At 50.5% G+C, this 17,108-nt stretch overlaps 1 protein-coding gene across 1 annotated transcript in view; it reads left to right on the forward strand.

Moving 5' to 3' along the window:
* DRC1 (dynein regulatory complex subunit 1) overlaps nt 1-16,848 on the forward strand; it is a 43,095-nt gene extending 26,247 nt beyond the window's left edge. The window contains exons 8-17 of the mRNA XM_035000738.1: nt 1,101-1,240; nt 5,387-5,521; nt 5,801-6,033; nt 9,690-9,802; nt 10,964-11,053; nt 11,581-11,672; nt 13,604-13,840; nt 14,812-14,952; nt 15,306-15,408; nt 16,618-16,848. Coding sequence (XP_034856629.1) covers nt 1,101-1,240; nt 5,387-5,521; nt 5,801-6,033; nt 9,690-9,802; nt 10,964-11,053; nt 11,581-11,672; nt 13,604-13,840; nt 14,812-14,952; nt 15,306-15,408; nt 16,618-16,674 — 1,341 coding nt within the window. The 3' untranslated portion in view covers nt 16,675-16,848. The remainder of the gene's footprint in view (nt 1-1,100; nt 1,241-5,386; nt 5,522-5,800; nt 6,034-9,689; nt 9,803-10,963; nt 11,054-11,580; nt 11,673-13,603; nt 13,841-14,811; nt 14,953-15,305; nt 15,409-16,617) is intronic.
* The last annotated feature ends 260 nt before the right edge of the window (nt 16,849-17,108 follow it).

Here is a 17,108-nt window from a genome sequence, read left to right on the forward strand (position 1 = left end):
TCTTTCTTTCTTTCTTTCTTTCTTTCTTTCTTTCTTTCTTTCTTTCTTTCTTTCTTTTGCTCTTTCTTTCCTTCCTTCCCTCCTTCCTTCCTTCCTCCCTCCTCCCTCCCTCCTTCCTCCCTCCCTCCTTCCTTCCTTCCTTTCTTTCTTACTTTTTTTTCTTTCTTTTGATTTATTTATTTATTTTAGAGAGAGAGAAAGAGCATGAGCAGGAGGGGCAGAGGGAGAGGAAGAGAGAATCCCAAGCAGACCGTGTGGAGCCCAACGTAGGGCTCGATTTCAGGACCCCGAGATCAGGACCTGAGCTGAAACCCAGGAGTTGGACACTTAACCGACTGTACCCCCCAGACGCCCCCAGAGTGATCTTTCTCTACTGCCCTGCTGTTCTGCCAGCCTCCTTTCTGACCATTTCCTGCCTCATACCTCACACCCTACACTGCTCGTGGTTTCCCCAAAGCACCTCAGTCCCGTGCCCCTCTGGAGCTCTGTCCCTTGAGGTGTCCACCTGAGCGACTCCTACTCATTTTCCAAGTCTCAGTTAGACATTCTGGGGACATGAGTGGGGACACCTCTGTGGCAATATGAACTTGTATGGTGTTTCTGGTGGGGTGATGTGTATCTCCAGAGGGTCTGGTGCTCAGCACCAGAGGGGGCCAGACTGGAGGCTCTAAATGTCATCTCTCTCAGGCTTTAGGGACACAGGCTTTAAGCTTGCAGTTGAATGATGGATATATTTTTTAAAGATTTCATTTATTTATTTGAGAGAGAGAGAGGGAGAGCACAGAGGGAGAGGGAGAGGGAGAAGCAGAATCCCCACTGAGCAGGGAGCCTGATGTGGGACTTGATCCCAGGACCGCGAGATCATGACCAGAGCCGAAGGCAGACCCTTAACCAACCGAGCCACCCAGGTGCCTGAATGATGGATATATTTTTTCTGGTTGGCCTTTCATTTGCCTCTAATAACAGATTTTCTAAGAATTCAGGTGGAGGCACTTGTCACTCCAGTTCCTCTGACATGACTCCAGAACAAAGAATCAGGGGCCCTCAGGTACAACCAGTGATACCAGGGCCAGTGAGTATTATTATTTTTTAAACTTTAGGTTCTTGAGCAACAGCTTCAGCAGATGAAAGCAACTTATCAGCTAAACCAAGAGAAGTTGGAGTACAACTTCCAGGTGCTGAAGAAGAGAGACGAAGAGAGCACAGTGATCAAATCCCAGCAGAAGAGGAAGATCAATCGGTAAGCGAGCATGCAGAACATGAGCCCTTCTGTGCTGAAAATGGGGATGGGGATGAACTCTCCCCTTCTGGAGGAGTGCAAGCTGTTAACAATATAACCAAGTCTTATTAAAAGAGTTTTTGGGGAAAAGATAATACTTTCAACTGCTCCACCACCTCCCCCATGAAAGAATGTACAGCAAAAGTCCGTCTCCCACTCCCCATTTTGTGTGGCTCCTCTTTCCCACCTCTGTAAGAATTGTTCTTTTCTTTTGTTTCTTCCAGAATTTCTTTAACCACATATAAGCAAACACAGATAAATACTCTCACCACCCCCTCTGTTTTTAGACCAAATGATAGCATTCCATACACACTTTTCTGTGTCTTGAATGTTTCCGTATCAGTTCATAAAGAGCTTTCACGTGATTTAATGTCCCTGTGGATGGACATTTAGATTGCTTCTAATCTTTTGCTACTGCAAATGATACCAGTGTAGGTACTCATGCCAGGGTCTCACTCTGCAGATGCGCAGAGCTCTCTGTAGGGTAAGTCCTCCACTTGTTATTACAGAAGCAGTACTGTGCATTTTAGAGAAGCAGGAAGTACCACACGTGAAAGTAAGATAAAAACATAAAAACAGGGGTGCCCGGGTGGCTCAGTCAGTTAAGCGTCTGCCTTCGGCTCAGGTCATGATCTCAGGGTCCTGGGATTGAGCCCCGTGTTGGGCTCCCTGCTTGGTGGGGAGTCTGCTTCTCCCTCTCCCTCTCTGCCTCTCCCCCTGCTTGTGCTTGCTCTCTCATTCTCTCTGTCAAATAAATAAATAAATAAATAATTTTTTTTTTAAAGATTTTATTTATTTATTTGAGAGAGAGAGATGAGAGAGAGCAAGCACATGAGAGGGGGGAGGGTCAGAGGGAGAAGCAGACTCCCCGCTGAGCAGGGAGCCCGATGCGGGACTCGATCCCGGGACTCCAGGATCATGACCTGAGCCGAAGGCAGTCGCTTAGCCAACTGAGCCACCCAGGCGCCCAATAAATAAAATCTTTAAAAAAACCCCATAAAAACCCCATATTCCTACCACCAGAGATTAAATGTGTAGTGTGTCTCTTCCCAGATCTCTCCTTTCTCTCTCTCCCTCTCTCCATCTATCTATGACAGCCACAAGTCTGTATAGTTTGCGAAGAGTTCTCTGGGAAGCCTTCCTGAAGAAGTGAAATAGTGAAGGGGGGAAGGATGTGAATTGGTAAAAAGGAGTTAGGGCTCCAGGGTAGATGGTGCCAGAGCCAGGAATGAAGGGCAGGGCTGAAGACAAGGAAGTAGGAAGACGAAAGTTCCACGTTTGATGAAAGAGACTGCACTGTGGGAGAGGGGAGGTTGGTAGGACGGGAGGGGGGCAGAGGTATGTGAAACAGACCTTGGGTCTGATCCCAAGGGCAGAAAGATGAGTGGCATCATCCCCACCATCCCTTCCCTGGCTCTACCTACTGACTTCAAGCACGCACAGTTTCCCTTATCCTAAAAAACCTTTCAGCCGACCCTTTTGCTCCTGGGTGAGGCTAACTGTTTCCCTTCTTGCTTGCTTGGCCATTTTCCTCTTGCCACCAGCCCCTCCCCTCCCCTCCAACACTCATAATTTAACCTCTGACCCCAGAATTGGACAACCACTTCCCTCTGTAGGTGACCAGTGATGTCCTTCTAGCCAAACAACCACGGCTCTTCTTCAGGTCTCATCCTATTGTTACTGGCACCGAATCTCAGAATTTTTCTCCTTTGGCTTTTAGGACTCTAAAATATTTGTTCTTCTTTCTCAGTGTATTCCTAATTGGTTTCCTTTGGTGGTTCTGCTTTCTCTTGCCTGATTAGGTATTCTAGAAAGCATCTTACTCCTTTGCTTTATATTTTTATTCCATCCACCCTCTACACCAGTCTCATGGCTTTGAATATGACCTGATATTTAAAAAAAAATTTTTTTTTTATTTATTTGAGAGAGAGAACATGAGTGGGGGGAGGTGGGGAAAGGGAGAAGCAGGCTCCCCGCTGAGCAGGGAGCCTGACTTGGAACTCAATCCCAGGACCTTGGGATCATGACCTGAGCCAAAGGCAGATGCTTAACCGACTGAGCCACCCAGGGGCCCCTGAATAATGACCTCTTTCTCGATGACTCCCAGCTACATATCCCTAATCCTGACCTCACCTCCTCACTTTATCTGGGACTGCCAAAAGATATTTCAGCTTGGAGAGTTGCTGCCACTGCCAAGGGACAAGTTTTGACACCCGACTTGCCTACCCTCCCAGTCTTCCCATCATCCCCCCTCCCCCCCGCCCCGCCACCGTCCCCTCCATCTCTAGCTTCTAGCCAGTCACCAAGGACGGGACGTTTTGTTGAGCCTCCTCTTGCAGCCCCCCATCCTGTCTACTTCCTGTCTTGCTACCTTGCCCAGACCTGCAGCATGCACCTGGAGTTGATTTCTGTTTTATTAGCTTCTATGGTTAGACGGCACGTAGAAACCCCTTTGCTAAGTGACATGGGGAAAAATACTTTGGGATGGCTACTTAATAATTTTTTTTTCTTAATAAATTTTTTTCCGCCTATATGTGGAAAATCTCCTAGAATGTTGTAGTTAAGAAAATGAATTAGAGGGGCGCCTGGGTGGCTCAGTCGTTAAGCGTCTGCCTTCGGCTTAGGTCATGATCCCAGGGTCCTGGGATCGAGCCCCGCATTGGGCTCCCTGCTCCACGGGAAGCCTGCTTCTCCCTCTCCCACTCCCCCTGCTTGTGTTCCCTCTCTCGCTGTCTCTCCCTGTCAAATAAATAAATAAAATCTTAAAAAAAAAAAAAGAAAATGAATTAGATATTGGTTTTTATCAGAGCCTAAGTGGATTTTTGCATTTTATTAAGGCTGAAAACACAAAGGATGGATGTTTGAGTGTTTAGGGACCCCTATGCTTATTTCAGAATAATGCTTAAGAGGGAAAATTTTATCTTTAGAATTTTTTTAAAAGATTTTATTTATTTATTTTAGACAGAGCGTAAGTGGGGTGGAGGGGGGACGAGGAGCAGAGGGAGAGGGACAGGCAGGCTCTGCACTGAGCACAGAGTCCGATGCGGGGCTCGATTCCAGGATCCCGAGATTATGACCTGGCCGAAACCAAGAGTTGGACACTTAACCAACTGAGCCACCCAACTGCCCCTATCTTTAGAATTTTTAAACTGAAAATATCTAGGCCTTCAGAGTCTGTCTTCCTGTGTAAATGGGGCACTGACATAAGACACCTCTTCACGGGCTTGAAGTCTGACGTATGTATGGTCCTGGGTCTAAGAGCCGTGCCTGCCGTGTATATTTCATGAGGCAAGTTTCCATGCACAGAGAGAGCTCCCAGAGCAGTGGGATGGGGAGCTGTGACATGCCTGGGCTCACAGGACCATTGGCCAGGCTATCACTGTCCCTCACTGTGCTGGAACCTCCGGCCACTCCCCTGGAGGGTAAGTTCCATGCCTCAGCTCTGGGCTCGCTGGCATCCTGTGTAAAGTGCCCCCCACCCCCCAGCACTTCCACGCTCCACTGTGATGAGTGTGTCTTTGCCTCTGGCTCGCCTGATCGTGCCTTCTGTTCGAACATATCCTTGTATTCATCGCTGTAGTCAAACATACCCCTGGCAAGAGACCTTCCATGTTTGGTGAATGAGGGAGTGCATGAATGAACTATCGGACTCATGAACTGTATCAGCTCTCTGAGGATGGAGGGCTCATATCTCACACACTTGTGGTGTGGAGTTTTAAGTTTTCCGTTTCTATTTCCCTTGTTTTAGACAGGAAGTGAACATCCAAATCATGGCAGTGAAATAGTTGAGATGTGCCCTTTAAAGATGTGAGGTGGCACATTGGGGGAGGATTCAGTCACAGTCCTGAGTAGGAGACTGCCCCTCAGTGGGTCAGGGCTTCTGGACCGATGTAAATGAGTTTAGTCCTGGACGATCCCCTTACCTCCTGTGGCCTTCATTTCCTCGATCACAGTCGGAGCCGCTGGGTTTGGGAATAAATGGGAGGGTTTTCTGCACCTGCACAACTCTGACCCTGGGGGCTGTAGAGTTGTGTGAAGTCGCTGAGGGGAACAGACACCACAGCTTCTGTTCAGCTGCAGATGAACTTCGTCCCCTCTGCCCGGCAGCCTGCATGATACCCTCAACAATCTGAGATCGAAATACGCCAAACAGATCAAGCAGTTTCAGGAGGAGAACCAGTCGCTGACCTCTGACTACAAACGCCTTGTGACGCAATTCAAGGAGCTACAGAAAGCCATGCGGTATTTTAGGGACCTGGGTCCCAAGGCACGTGCCCTAGATAGAGGTGGGCCCAGGCACAAAGAGTCCTTTGTGCTGTCTTCCCCATCCCTTTACTCGCATGTCCCCTGCCTTTTCTTGAGACGTGTGGGGACCACCTCCAGTCTGTCATAGGCGAGGGCCGGCAACCCGGGACCGGGATGCACCCCAGCTCCACCTCCTTGCTCGCCCTACTGCTCATGGAGGGGACCCTGGCCAGGCCCTGGGGTCTGCTGGCCATGCTGATCAACTCTCCTTCACAGGCATTTTGCTCTCATTGATGACAAGCAGTTTCGGGAGATTTGGCTAATGAATGAGGAGGAGGCAAAGGATCTGATAAGCAGAGCCTTTGATGTAGACAGGATCATTCATACCCATCATCTGGGGCTCCCCTGGACGGCACCTGATTTCTGGTTCCTGAGGAACGTGGGGCCTATATCTCAGCAGCCGCAGAAGTCTGCCACACAGATAGTAGAAGAGGTGCTGATGCAAGCAGGTGACTGGCATGGCATCCTAGAGCCCCAGAGCCCCAGAGCTGGGGGCCTGTCAGACCATCAGGTCAACCCATTCATTTCAAAGATGAGCAAACTGAAGTCCAGAGAAGGGGGAGGAGGTCTCGTGGCTGGAAGGTCCATAGTTGTGGCTTTTAAATCTCTAATTTAATTGATAGCTTTACCCGCTTCCCTGTTATTATAATCTGGTAGCTCGATCTAGAAGCTTGATCAGATTCAGACTTAGTTTAGTTTTGCTGAATACATTGTTGTGTACCTCCACTGGGATAAACTAATGGCAGTTTGTCTCTCTCTTCAGGAGGCGAGCAACTGTTGGTAGTCATTGCCTAAGATCCACTAATTGCCTTAGGGGTTGCAAAATGGCGATATTCTAAATTCTATCATATGTCTTCATTTATTAGCTGGAACACTTCTGAAAAGAGAATTTTCCCTTATAGCTAAATGTTAGCTATATTTATAGCATTTATATATAGCTAAATGTTACCCCGAGACACAGTTCGTATAGGAAAGGCAGGATATATGCTGTTCTTTCTCTATTTACTAGTTTTCAAAATAAATGGGCTGGGTCTCTAGCATCTTCCAAAGGTGACCAGTAACGTTTTATAAAATAAATATCATTGGTCACCTGGGTGGTGCAGTTGGTTAAGCATCTGACTTTTGGTTTCAGCTCAGGTGGTGATCTCAGTGTCGTGAGATCGAGCCCCACATGGGGCTCTGTGTGCAGCTTGGAGTCTGCTTGAGCTTCTCTCTCCCCCCCCCTCTGCCCCCCCCAACCCCGCGCACTCTGTCTCTCTGTCAAATATTTAAATAAATAAACAAATAAATACATATCGTTATGAACACATTAGATTTAAACAAATTTGATGTGTTTCGGTTTACTGCACTTATTACCCTTACTGATGCTCACATTGTCCCATCTTTGGCCAGTGGGAGTCTCTTCATGTTGGCTTCTGGGTCCTTTTGACACAACCTCAGTAGTTGTTGATAGCGTCCCGGCTTTCCAGAATGACCACATTTCCAGTCTAACATTATATGTTTCCTGCTTCAAGTCTGTCATCAGCCATTTCTCAAGGTCGAGGAGACCTGGTCCTTTTAAAGGGAATGGTATTTCAAAACCATAGTCTGGGAGCCGGAGTGCTCATTGTTTGGGATGGGTCAATTTCTAGGCCTTCCTAGTGGATGAGCATAGGGTGTAGAATTACATTTTCAGCATAAAATAAATCATGTGTTCATCCCGACACTTCCTAATCATCAGGATGCCAGAATTTTTACTTAACTTTATCAAAGTATATCTCCTTTCTCCTACCTTGAAAATCTTTTTTTTTTTTTTTTAAAGATTTTATTTATTTATTTGTCAGAGAGAGAGACAGAACACAAGCAGGGGGAGAGGCAGGCAGAGGGAGAAGCAGGCTCCCTGCTGAGCAAGGAGCCCGATGTGGGACTCGATCCCAGGACCCCGGGATCATGACCTGAGCCGAAGGCAGCCGTTTAACCAACTGAACCACCCAGGCGTCCCTCTCCTACCTTGAAAATCTTGGTGCACAGCCACTCCAAAATAATGACTCATTGCTTTTCCCACAACCACAGAACACTTGCAGAATAAAACATCAACCTACCACTAACAAATGATTACTAAAAATTGTTTAAACTTTTTTTGAAGTTCTTTTTACTCTTAGGACACATTCCACTAGAGATGTACAGACAGATTGCTGTCTTTTATTCTTTATTTATTTTTACATTTATTTTATTATTTATTTTTAAAAATATTTTTTTTATTTATTTGAGAGAAAGAGCTGGAGGAGGAGCAGAGGGAGAGGGACAAGCAGACCCTGTGCTGAGTGCGGAACTGAACATGGGGCTCAGTCTCACAACCCTGAGATCATGACCTGAGCTGAAACCGAGAGTCAGATGCTCAACTGAGTCACGCAGCCACCACCAACCCCGTCCCCAGATTGGTGTCTTTTATTTTATTTATTTGTAATTTTTTTTAAAGATTTTATTTATTTGAGAGAGAGAGTGACGAGAGAGCACGAACGGGGGGGAAGAGCAGAGAGAGAGGGAGAAACAGGCTTCCCGCTGAGCAGGGAGCCCAAGTGGGGGCTCGATCCCAGGACTCTGGGATCACGACCTGAGCTGAAGGCAGACGCTTAACCATCTGAGCCCCCCAGGTGCCCTAGACCCGCTTTTTAAATGAGAGCATATGCTTTTCTCCATCTTGCTTTTTTCACTTACAAAGCATCTTGGAGGTCAGTCTATAGTAGTAAGAAGACACATTCTTCATGCCGTTTTTATTTGGTGTTCCGTTGTGTGGCTGAGCTGTAACTTACTCAGATGGTGTTCTGTTGGTGGCCACTTGGGATATTTCCGGGGTTTTGTTTGTTGGTTTTTGCTCTTACAAACATTGCTGCAGGGACGCCTGGGTGGCTCAGTTGGTTGGGCGACTGCCTTCGGCTCGGGTCATGATCCTGGAGTCCCGGGATCGAGTCCCACGTCGGCCTCCCTGCTCGGCAGGGCGTCTGCTTCTCCCTCTGACCCTCCCCCCCTCTCATGCTCTCTGTCTCTCATTCTCTCTCTCTCAAATAAATAAATAAAATCTAAAAAAAAAACAAAAACAAACAAACATTGCTGCAGCAAACAGCTCTGTGCGTTTGTGTCTGCATATTTTTCCTGGTGAGTTGTTGGGATAGATCCTTAAACTTGGGACTGCTGGATCAAAGGGTAAATGCCTCTGTAGTTTTGCTGGATATTGCTCCGTACGGATGGGACCATTTTGCTTTCCACCAGCAAGATGGTATCTTGTACTTTTCCAAAATATCTTCATTTACATGATCTCATTTTATCTTTTGAACAACTAGTAAAACCTGGTAGGACAATGATTTTTTGTGACTATTTTCAGGTGAGGTATATATAGTATAAAACATTTTAAAATTTCTAATTTTATTTTTTTTATTTTTTATTTTTTATTTTTTTAAAGATTTTTTATTTTATTTATTTATTTGACAGAGAGAGACACAGCGAGAGAGGGAACACAAGCAGGGGGAGGGTCAGAGGGAGAAGCAGACTCCCTGCCGAGCAGGGAGCCCGATGCGGGACTCGATCCAGGGACTCCAGGATCATGACCTGAGCCGAAGGCAGTCGCTTAACCAACTGAGCCACCCAGGCGCCCTTAAAATTTCTAATTTTAATTAAAATGTTTGGCTCTTGCTATTAGCTACCTGTTCTTGCTGACAAGTGAGGCCACCACTTGGACCACGGTTTAGTTGGCTACTTCTGGTCTGCTGCTGGTTTAGAAACCACCTAGCAGACGTTCTAGATTGTTCTCTAAAGTGAGCATAAATAGGTTCATACTCTCCCTTCCGCTTCCTGGTCGTGGCTGGATTTTGAGTATGATGTTGACAGGGAGATGAAAGTTAGAACAGTGAAGCATTGTAGAATGGCAGAATTCTCCCGCTAGTCTCGTATCCAACCCCCAGCCTCCCTGTTTTTGCCACATACTAGGCTTTCTTCAGCTAAGGAGACTCCATAGGGCCTTAACAGGTAAATTTTCTCAAGGAAAGCCGTTTGTTGCTCAAAGTCAACCAAGCCAAGCAACGATCTCCCTTTTCTCTCCCACTCTCTCTTCTCTCTGCCCCATCTGCAGAAGAGGAGGGGACCGAGGAGGCCGCCTCGGAAGCAGAGTCTTACCTCGACCTGCCGAAGCAAATTTCCCCGAAAACTACCAGAAAGATCCTGATGCTCCTGTGTGACGAGTCGGTGAGGCCGGCCGCGTGGGGCTGCACCGGAGGGACTCCTGGCCGGTGGCTCCCCGCGCTGGCTTCTCCTGTGAGACTGTGGCCCAGGCTGGCCCGGCCAGGCAGGAGGGCTCAAGCACTGAGCCGCAGGGCTGGGCTGGTTCACGAGAGGCCCGGCCTCAGAGCTGCCCTCGGCGGGCCAACGGGTCCTCCCTTAGTGGGTCAGCAAGGGGTGGGCCAAGTTGGCCCCCGGCTCCTGCTAATTAAAAAAAAAAAAAAGAGGCTGAGTCTGCAAGAGAAGGGGCGCCAGTCTCCCCTCTGCGAACCCACCTGCCGAGGGGTGTGGCCACAGCTGACGTGGCCTTACCCCGGGAGCTCAGTCTGTGATTTCTCGGGGTGTGTTAGGCTTTGGATAGCTGTATACTGTATATTAGCAAGACCCACTGGATTTCATGTAAGGGGTGTTGGAGGTGGCTCAGCTAGGAGTTGAGGTGTTCCAGGAACATGACTGGTGCATGATCCTGCATTTCTGAGATGAGTCAAAGAGGTGTAGCCGGGACTGGCAGCTTCCCATCCCCATGGACAGTTTTCTGGGGCCAAGAGCTGGCTCTTGGCCCTGAGGGCGGCTCCTGCTGAAAGAGGCAGTAGGCATGTGCTCCCCCCTCCTACCCGCAGGCTTGCTGCCAGTGGCCCCCTGTCACGCAGCCCTCCCCCGGCCTTCCCAGCTCAGAGTGGGTGCCGGGCGCCCAGTGTCCCCACCCGCCCCCCACTTCCTGTGCATTGTGTCGGGATACGGTGTGCCCACCCCCCGCCATGCCTCCCTCCCTCTCCTCCAGCTCGGTGCCTGCCGCCCTGGTCTATGGATATTGGAGGGCTAGTCTCTGAGTGAAGTGATGTTGCGCGGGTGGGAATCTGTGACTGGAGCAGGTCTGGGCGGCTCTGGGGAACTTAGCCGTTTGCCCAGGGGCTTGTGGGTGAGGTGAGCCAGCACCCTTCGTCCATGAGTATTGGCTTTGTGTCCGGGAAGGGCTCTCAGGCATCCCAGGAAGGACTTCCTCTGGGGTCCTGCTGCCCAAAGTCTCATCCCTGGAGTCATCGCTGATAGTTACACAGAGGTAGGCTGCAGACCCAGCACTCATTTCTGAAACCTGTCTCTGACTAGAGATGTCATCTTCCTTCCCAGGGTTTCCTCATAGAGAGCAAGCTGCTGAGCCTTCTCCTTCCCCTGGAGAAGAACGAATGCTATCTGCTGAGGTTGGACGCCATTTTCTCAGTGAGTCCCACTGGGCTGAGTTGATGGGGTGGGGGCCTCATTCTATGCCAGCCTCCTCTGTTTTTCCAACATTGCCTTGGCCGTGGGAAGAGATAGAGGTCTCCCAGGCTTCCCTGGGCTTGCTGTCACCTCCTTCCCTTTCCTCGTTCTCCATGCCCCAAATTGGCCACGAAGTCTCCCAGCCCTGACCCTTCCTCTACCAGCTTCTCTCTCATGGCCTGGCTCTCAGACTCTAGGTTCTCCTCTGCACCCCTAAACTCGGATGTGTGTCCAGCCTCCTCTAGCATTCTCATATCCCCCAGGCCTGTACAGGGCTGTTCCTGACTCTGAGCATTCTTTCTCTGCTCGGATGTGATCTCACTGTGCTTCCCTGGTGTTGAGTGGCCTCACTCTGGGCCATGGCAGGTGCTGGGGGTGTTCGGGGGAACAGCCAAACCTCCTGCTCTTAGGAGCTGAGGGTCTGGTAACTCTGGTAGCCGGTGGACTTCTTGCTGTGGTGTTTGAGCAATTCTCCTATTTTCCCCCAGGCCCTTGGAATTGAAAGTGAGGACGACTTATATAAACTGGTGAATTTCTTCCTCAAATACCGAGTTTATCATTCACCCTCCAGTCAGGTAATGTGAAATGCAATAAAAAAGAGCATTTGAAATTCTGGAAGCCCCCAGAGGGCATTGCTGCCTTTCTGTCATACTTCTGGAGAAATAGTGAGGGTTTTCTGTCAGAGATAGCTAACTTAGCATTTCCCATACTATTACCTTTTCTATTTGCAAGGGAAAGAATGGCTGGGGATGGGAGGCTGTTCTCAAACTAAGGCCCAAAGTATCTTTTCCTTGTCCCTTCCTCAAAGCCAGGCTTCAGCCCCTAGGAGCCCTGGGCCCACCAAGCTCTGAATATTTTGACCCTCACCACTTTCCTGCAAAGCAGGGCCCATCTGTAATACCCATCTTGATTGTAATGGACTCTTCTGAAGAAGCCATCATGTTAAAAATATTATAAAGTTTTAATTTATTTTATTTATTTTTTAAAAGATTTTATTTATTTATTTGACAGAGAGAGAGATAGCGAGAGCAGGAACACAAGCAGGGGGAGTGGGAGAGGGAGAAGCAGGCCTCCTGCCGAGCAGGGAGCCCGATGTGGGACTCGATCCCAGGACCCCGGGATCATGACCTGAGCCGAAGGCAGACGCTTAACGACTGAGCCACCCAGGCGCCCTAAAGTTTTAATTTAAAAATTAAAAACTTAAATTAAAAAATACGTTTCGTATTGCTGGCTCCAGGGTGAGTATCCTCATATGCTTCTGAAAAGAATTGGCTGGGTGAACAAAACCCAGAAGCTGTAAAGGGGGAAAAATAGGATCTATTTGACTACATTAAAAAAACGAACAAAAAAAACCCCAACCGTGTGGGGCAAAAATCACTATAAGCAAAGTTAAGATACAGATGACATTTGGGGGGGAGTATTTTTAACTCACATCACAGTTAAGGGCCCATTTCCTTAATATACAAAGAACTCATATAAACCAATAAGAAAAAGACCAACAACTCAATGGATAGGACAAGGGATATGAACAAAAATCTCCTACAAGAGGCAATACGAATAACTTTTAAACACATGAAAAGATAACCGGCTTCTTATGATAAGAGAAGTGCAAATACTGTTCCACATTCCATCTGCACCTGTCACGTGGGCAAGACTCTGCAAGTTTGATAGCACATGCTGACGGCCCAGGCGTGGGAACCAGACCCACTCCTGTCACTGCTGTGAGAGCCCATTGTCACGGCGTGCAGTGTGGGTGACAACACCGTATGCCCTGGCCCCTGCAATTCTTCCTGTAGCCATGTCTCAACACGATGAAAGTGTTTATTATAGCTCATTGGTTTCCACGCCACTTGAAATGGGAGAAGGTTGAAAATAACCTCTAATTCCATCATGAAAGGATCGATTACCTCATCAGCGGGGCATCGACACAGTGGGATACTATGCACCAGTAAGAAAAAGACCAAAGCAGTTCTTTACGTATTTTTTACGTGAAAATATCTCTGAGGTTTATTGGTATGTGAAAAACACCAAGTGCCGAACTGTGTCTGCGGTAGAGTTTCATTCGTGTGAGAACGGGAGGGAAAGCGTTGCTTGTATGGACAGAGGATTTCTTTGGAAGGATGCGTAAGACATCGATGACGTTGGTTTCCCTATGGGAGGTGAACTGGACTATGAGACAGGAGTAGGAGGAAGACTTTTTTTAATTAAAAAATTAAAATGTAATTTGTGATTTTTGATTCAAAGAGATGTATAGTGTCAGCTTTAGGAATATCAATAAAATGAACACCGATGAGCCCCAATTTAGAAATAGAAGATTATCACTGTTTTGAAGGCCCCTGTGTGCCTCTCCCTGATCCTATCCCCCTTCTCTTCCACCCTTTCACCATTTCTTCATTCCTGGAAATGTGTCCCTTGGCATCTTTTCTGTAACTTTCTGTAAACTTTTCTCTACTTTTTCTCTCTCTGCCTGTCTTCAGACACTCATGCTTGCTGTGTGCCCCCGATCCATAGTCACCCTTACGCCTTTCTCCAGCTCAACCCCTGGCATCTGTCACCCCCACAGGAGCAAACAAGCCTGTTGTCAGCGCCGGAGCCAGGAGAGCAGCCAGACCTCGAGGGACAGAAAGAGGAAAGCCTCGTGGAAGGGGAGCCGGAAGAGAAGGAGGCCCCCCCTTCTCCCAGGCTCATCCATCCCAACGATGTCCTCAAGATTCTGGAGGCCTTTGTCATGGGTCTAAAGAAACCCAGGTGTGCTGGAGGGCTCAGGGAAGGTGGAGGCCAAGCAGATGCTCATGTGTGCAGAGGCTGGGGGGCGGGGGGGGAGGAATCCGTGGACGCGAAGGGAAGGAGTGGCTGTAGAAGCGATTTGCATTTTCTCATGCATCATTCATTCAGCGGTCAGTCACGGGGTCTGCTGTGCCCTGTGGAGGTCGCACCTTGTGAGCAGGACGATGGCCAGAGCATAACGAGGCCATGGCCACCCCATCTGGCATGTCTGAGGGCTTCAGGCACCCAAACTGGGTTTTGCTAGGTGGATAAGTGGGGGAAGAGCCATTTCAGGTGTGACAGTGTGGGGAAGGGTGTGTTCGAGAGGTGTGGCTGGTGTCAGAGTCTTCGTGGGAAGTGTGGCCGGTGGGTGGTTGGGGGGCCAGATCTTGGAGAGCCTTGCCCGCTGTGCCCAAAACCTTTGTCTTTACCCTTGAGTGGACTGGAGCCAGAACATGGTCTTGAGCAGTGGGTGGAGCCACGCTTAGGCTTGCATTTTAGAAAGATCCCTTTGGTGGCAGGGAGGGGGGTGGTGCTGGATGCAGGAGAGCAGCCGGGGGCTTTGTCCTGGTGGAGGTGATGATATCCTGGACGAAGGCTATCCTCGAGGGCAGCCGAATTCTGAGAGGGGTTTTAGATGCATTAGTGAAAGACATGGACATAGTAGTGGCATGGAAGGCCAGTGAGGTAAACTGGCCGAGAGAAGGGGGTGGGAGAGAACTCCAGGGATGCTGTCACAAAGGCGACAATGGCACCAGGAATCAGGAACATTGATGATAGTCGTGTGCCCTTTCAGAGAATCTGCCAGAAACCGATAGACTGGCATAGCTGAGTGGGGAGGTGTCCGGTGGGAAAGCGAGAGTCTGTGAGGGGCGGGCTCTGTGGCTGGCACTGCGTGGGGGCCCAGGCTGGGGGCAGATGGAGATGATGCGACATTTGCTCTTAACCTTCAGGGACTCTCGGGCACCAGTGAAGTTGAAGTATGAGCGGGATAACTCGAAGGACTCTGAGTATTGGGAGGCCCTGACCACGGTTATCCCTGACGCCACGCAGAACCTCTGGGACGCTCTGTACACAGCGCTGGAGAAATACCAGTAAGCCCGCATGTCATTGTGCAGAAGGAGGGGGCCAGACAGGCGGGGGGGAAGGATCCTGCTTGCCGTGGCCACAGTTGCCACCTCCCTGGTTTGGAGAGAAAAGCTGCCTTTGGAAGGAAGGCTCCCGCCGAAGGGGCCTGGCGCGTTGGGTGGCTGGCCCTGCGGCCCTGCCCTCCCGTTCTGGCCCTGCCCGCCTGGTTCGTTCGGGGCCCACGGTTTGCGCTGGTGGGCGAGGCTTCTGGCCTCCTCTTCCGCCTCCAACCGGAACAGAAACCCAGAGATCCTGGCCCCTCCTTGGCGGAGAACGGAGGAGGATCCAGGGAGCCTCTAACTGGTTTTTCTGCCCAAAGCCTCATCCTGACCCAGAGGGCCAAGCTGCTGATAGAAAACAACTCGCTGGAGCAGCAGAACGCAGAGCTCCAGATGCTCCTTCAGAAGTCTCTAGACTCCAAGGTGGGTGGCGGGGAGGCGCCGAGGAGGGTAGGCAGGAGGCTGGGGAGCCAGTGGGACTGCTCTTAGGAAATGAGGCTCTTCCCTCACGAGAGGCAAGGGAGCGTTGAGATGTGACATAAAAAGTCAACAGTCGTACCTCAGGTTGGGACAGAATGATCGGGCAAGGGAGTGGACATTGCCTGAAGCCTCCTCCTGGACTTCCGGGCCCTAGTAGCGCCCCTCGGATGCCGTGGTCTTTGGTCCCGCTCCTTGCTGGACCGTCCTCCGAAGCAGGGCCAAAGGCTGTGATGACGTCACAGGCCACAGGGCCCCCCTCACGACGTTTCTTCTTTGCTCCTAACCCCTCTGTGAAGTCGGTAGGGCACAGGCGCTTCTCCCAAAAAGGAGAATCAAAACTGGGAGGCCCTGTGACGTGCCCAGAGCCCTGGGCTCTTCCCACTCCGCCGGCCAGGTTGTCCGGCCTGGGATATGACATGGCGAGAGGAAGCTCCAGGTGGGACAGATGGTCCCTGGCCCCCACTCTCGATCACTCCAGTGACGGTTGGGGCAACTCCGCCGTGGCCTGCAGGAGAAGAAGTCCCACCGTCTCTGCTCCCAAGGTTCGGATCCATTCGTCGCACGGTTGCTGCCTCGGCTCTCCTCGTGTGGACTCCTTACGTGGCGCTGAGGCCGTGGGCCTCGACACACCGGGCTGAGCGTAGGCCCTCCGTCACCCGCTGTGTGTGGGAGAGGTGGCCGGGGCCAGCCACAAGCCCAGGAACGGGGAGTGTGGCCCTGCCGTGGTCGCGGGCCCCGGGCCACTGCTGAACAGAGGATGTGGCGAGCCTTGGTGTCGCGACGGACATGAGGGCCGCGTGGCCCACGCTTTCGTCCGTGCTGCCGCGCACAGGAGGGTGGGGAGGTGCGGGCAGGGGCAGGGCGGGGCAGGGGCGGGGGAGACGGAGGATTTAAGAGTGTGGCTCAGAGCAGAGGTTCAGAAGGTTACCAGAGGTTAGCCGGCTGGAGCACAGGCCAACCCAAAGCCCTAGGACCTCTCTTCCGACGGAAGGCGGACTGCGGGCTTTCCCAGCACCCGGAAGCACGTGGGGAGGAAGTGCTTGCCGAGAGCTGGAGCCCTGAGGAGAGCCAACGCGAGCACCTGCTCCCCCGAGGTCACGAGGAAGGAGGGCCCTGGGAAAGAGGTGATGAGCCGTACTCTTTCTTTTCCAGATAAACTCTGAACTGCAAGTTCCACCAACTCAGGTGTTCCGGGTCCCCACAAAATAGAGCCGGGCCTCGGAAGGCTGCCGTGTTAAGGTGCGGGCGGGCGCTGGCACGTGTCACCCGGGCACCTGCCTGGGGCCACCCTGGACTGGCCAGAGCTGCCGTGATCGGGCCTGTCGAAAGGAGGCCGAGCGGTTACCTGTATCCTGCCGCCATGATTAAAGTCTTTAAAAAGTTGTGGCTGAATCTCTTCAAAGAGCTCAGGTCCCCTGAGCTACTGGCCCTTGACCCCACCTCATGTCATGAGGAGACTTTGTCCCCACCTCAGACTGTGGTGGAACAGGCCTGTCACTGTGGGACTGAGCTTAGGCCAGTGGCATGGGACTCACTTCTTGCTTTTGGGGGCAACGGGTGGTCTATGAGTGGAGGCTGGAGCTTTTGGGGCTCCTGCAGGGTCAGTGTGGAGCCCAAGGCGGGCTTAAACTCCTAACCCTGAG

Source organism: Mirounga leonina, unplaced genomic scaffold (assembly GCF_011800145.1).
Source record: "Mirounga leonina isolate KUSES-001 unplaced genomic scaffold, KU_Mleo_1.0 Mir_125, whole genome shotgun sequence".
Lineage (NCBI taxonomy): Eukaryota > Metazoa > Chordata > Mammalia > Carnivora > Phocidae > Mirounga > Mirounga leonina.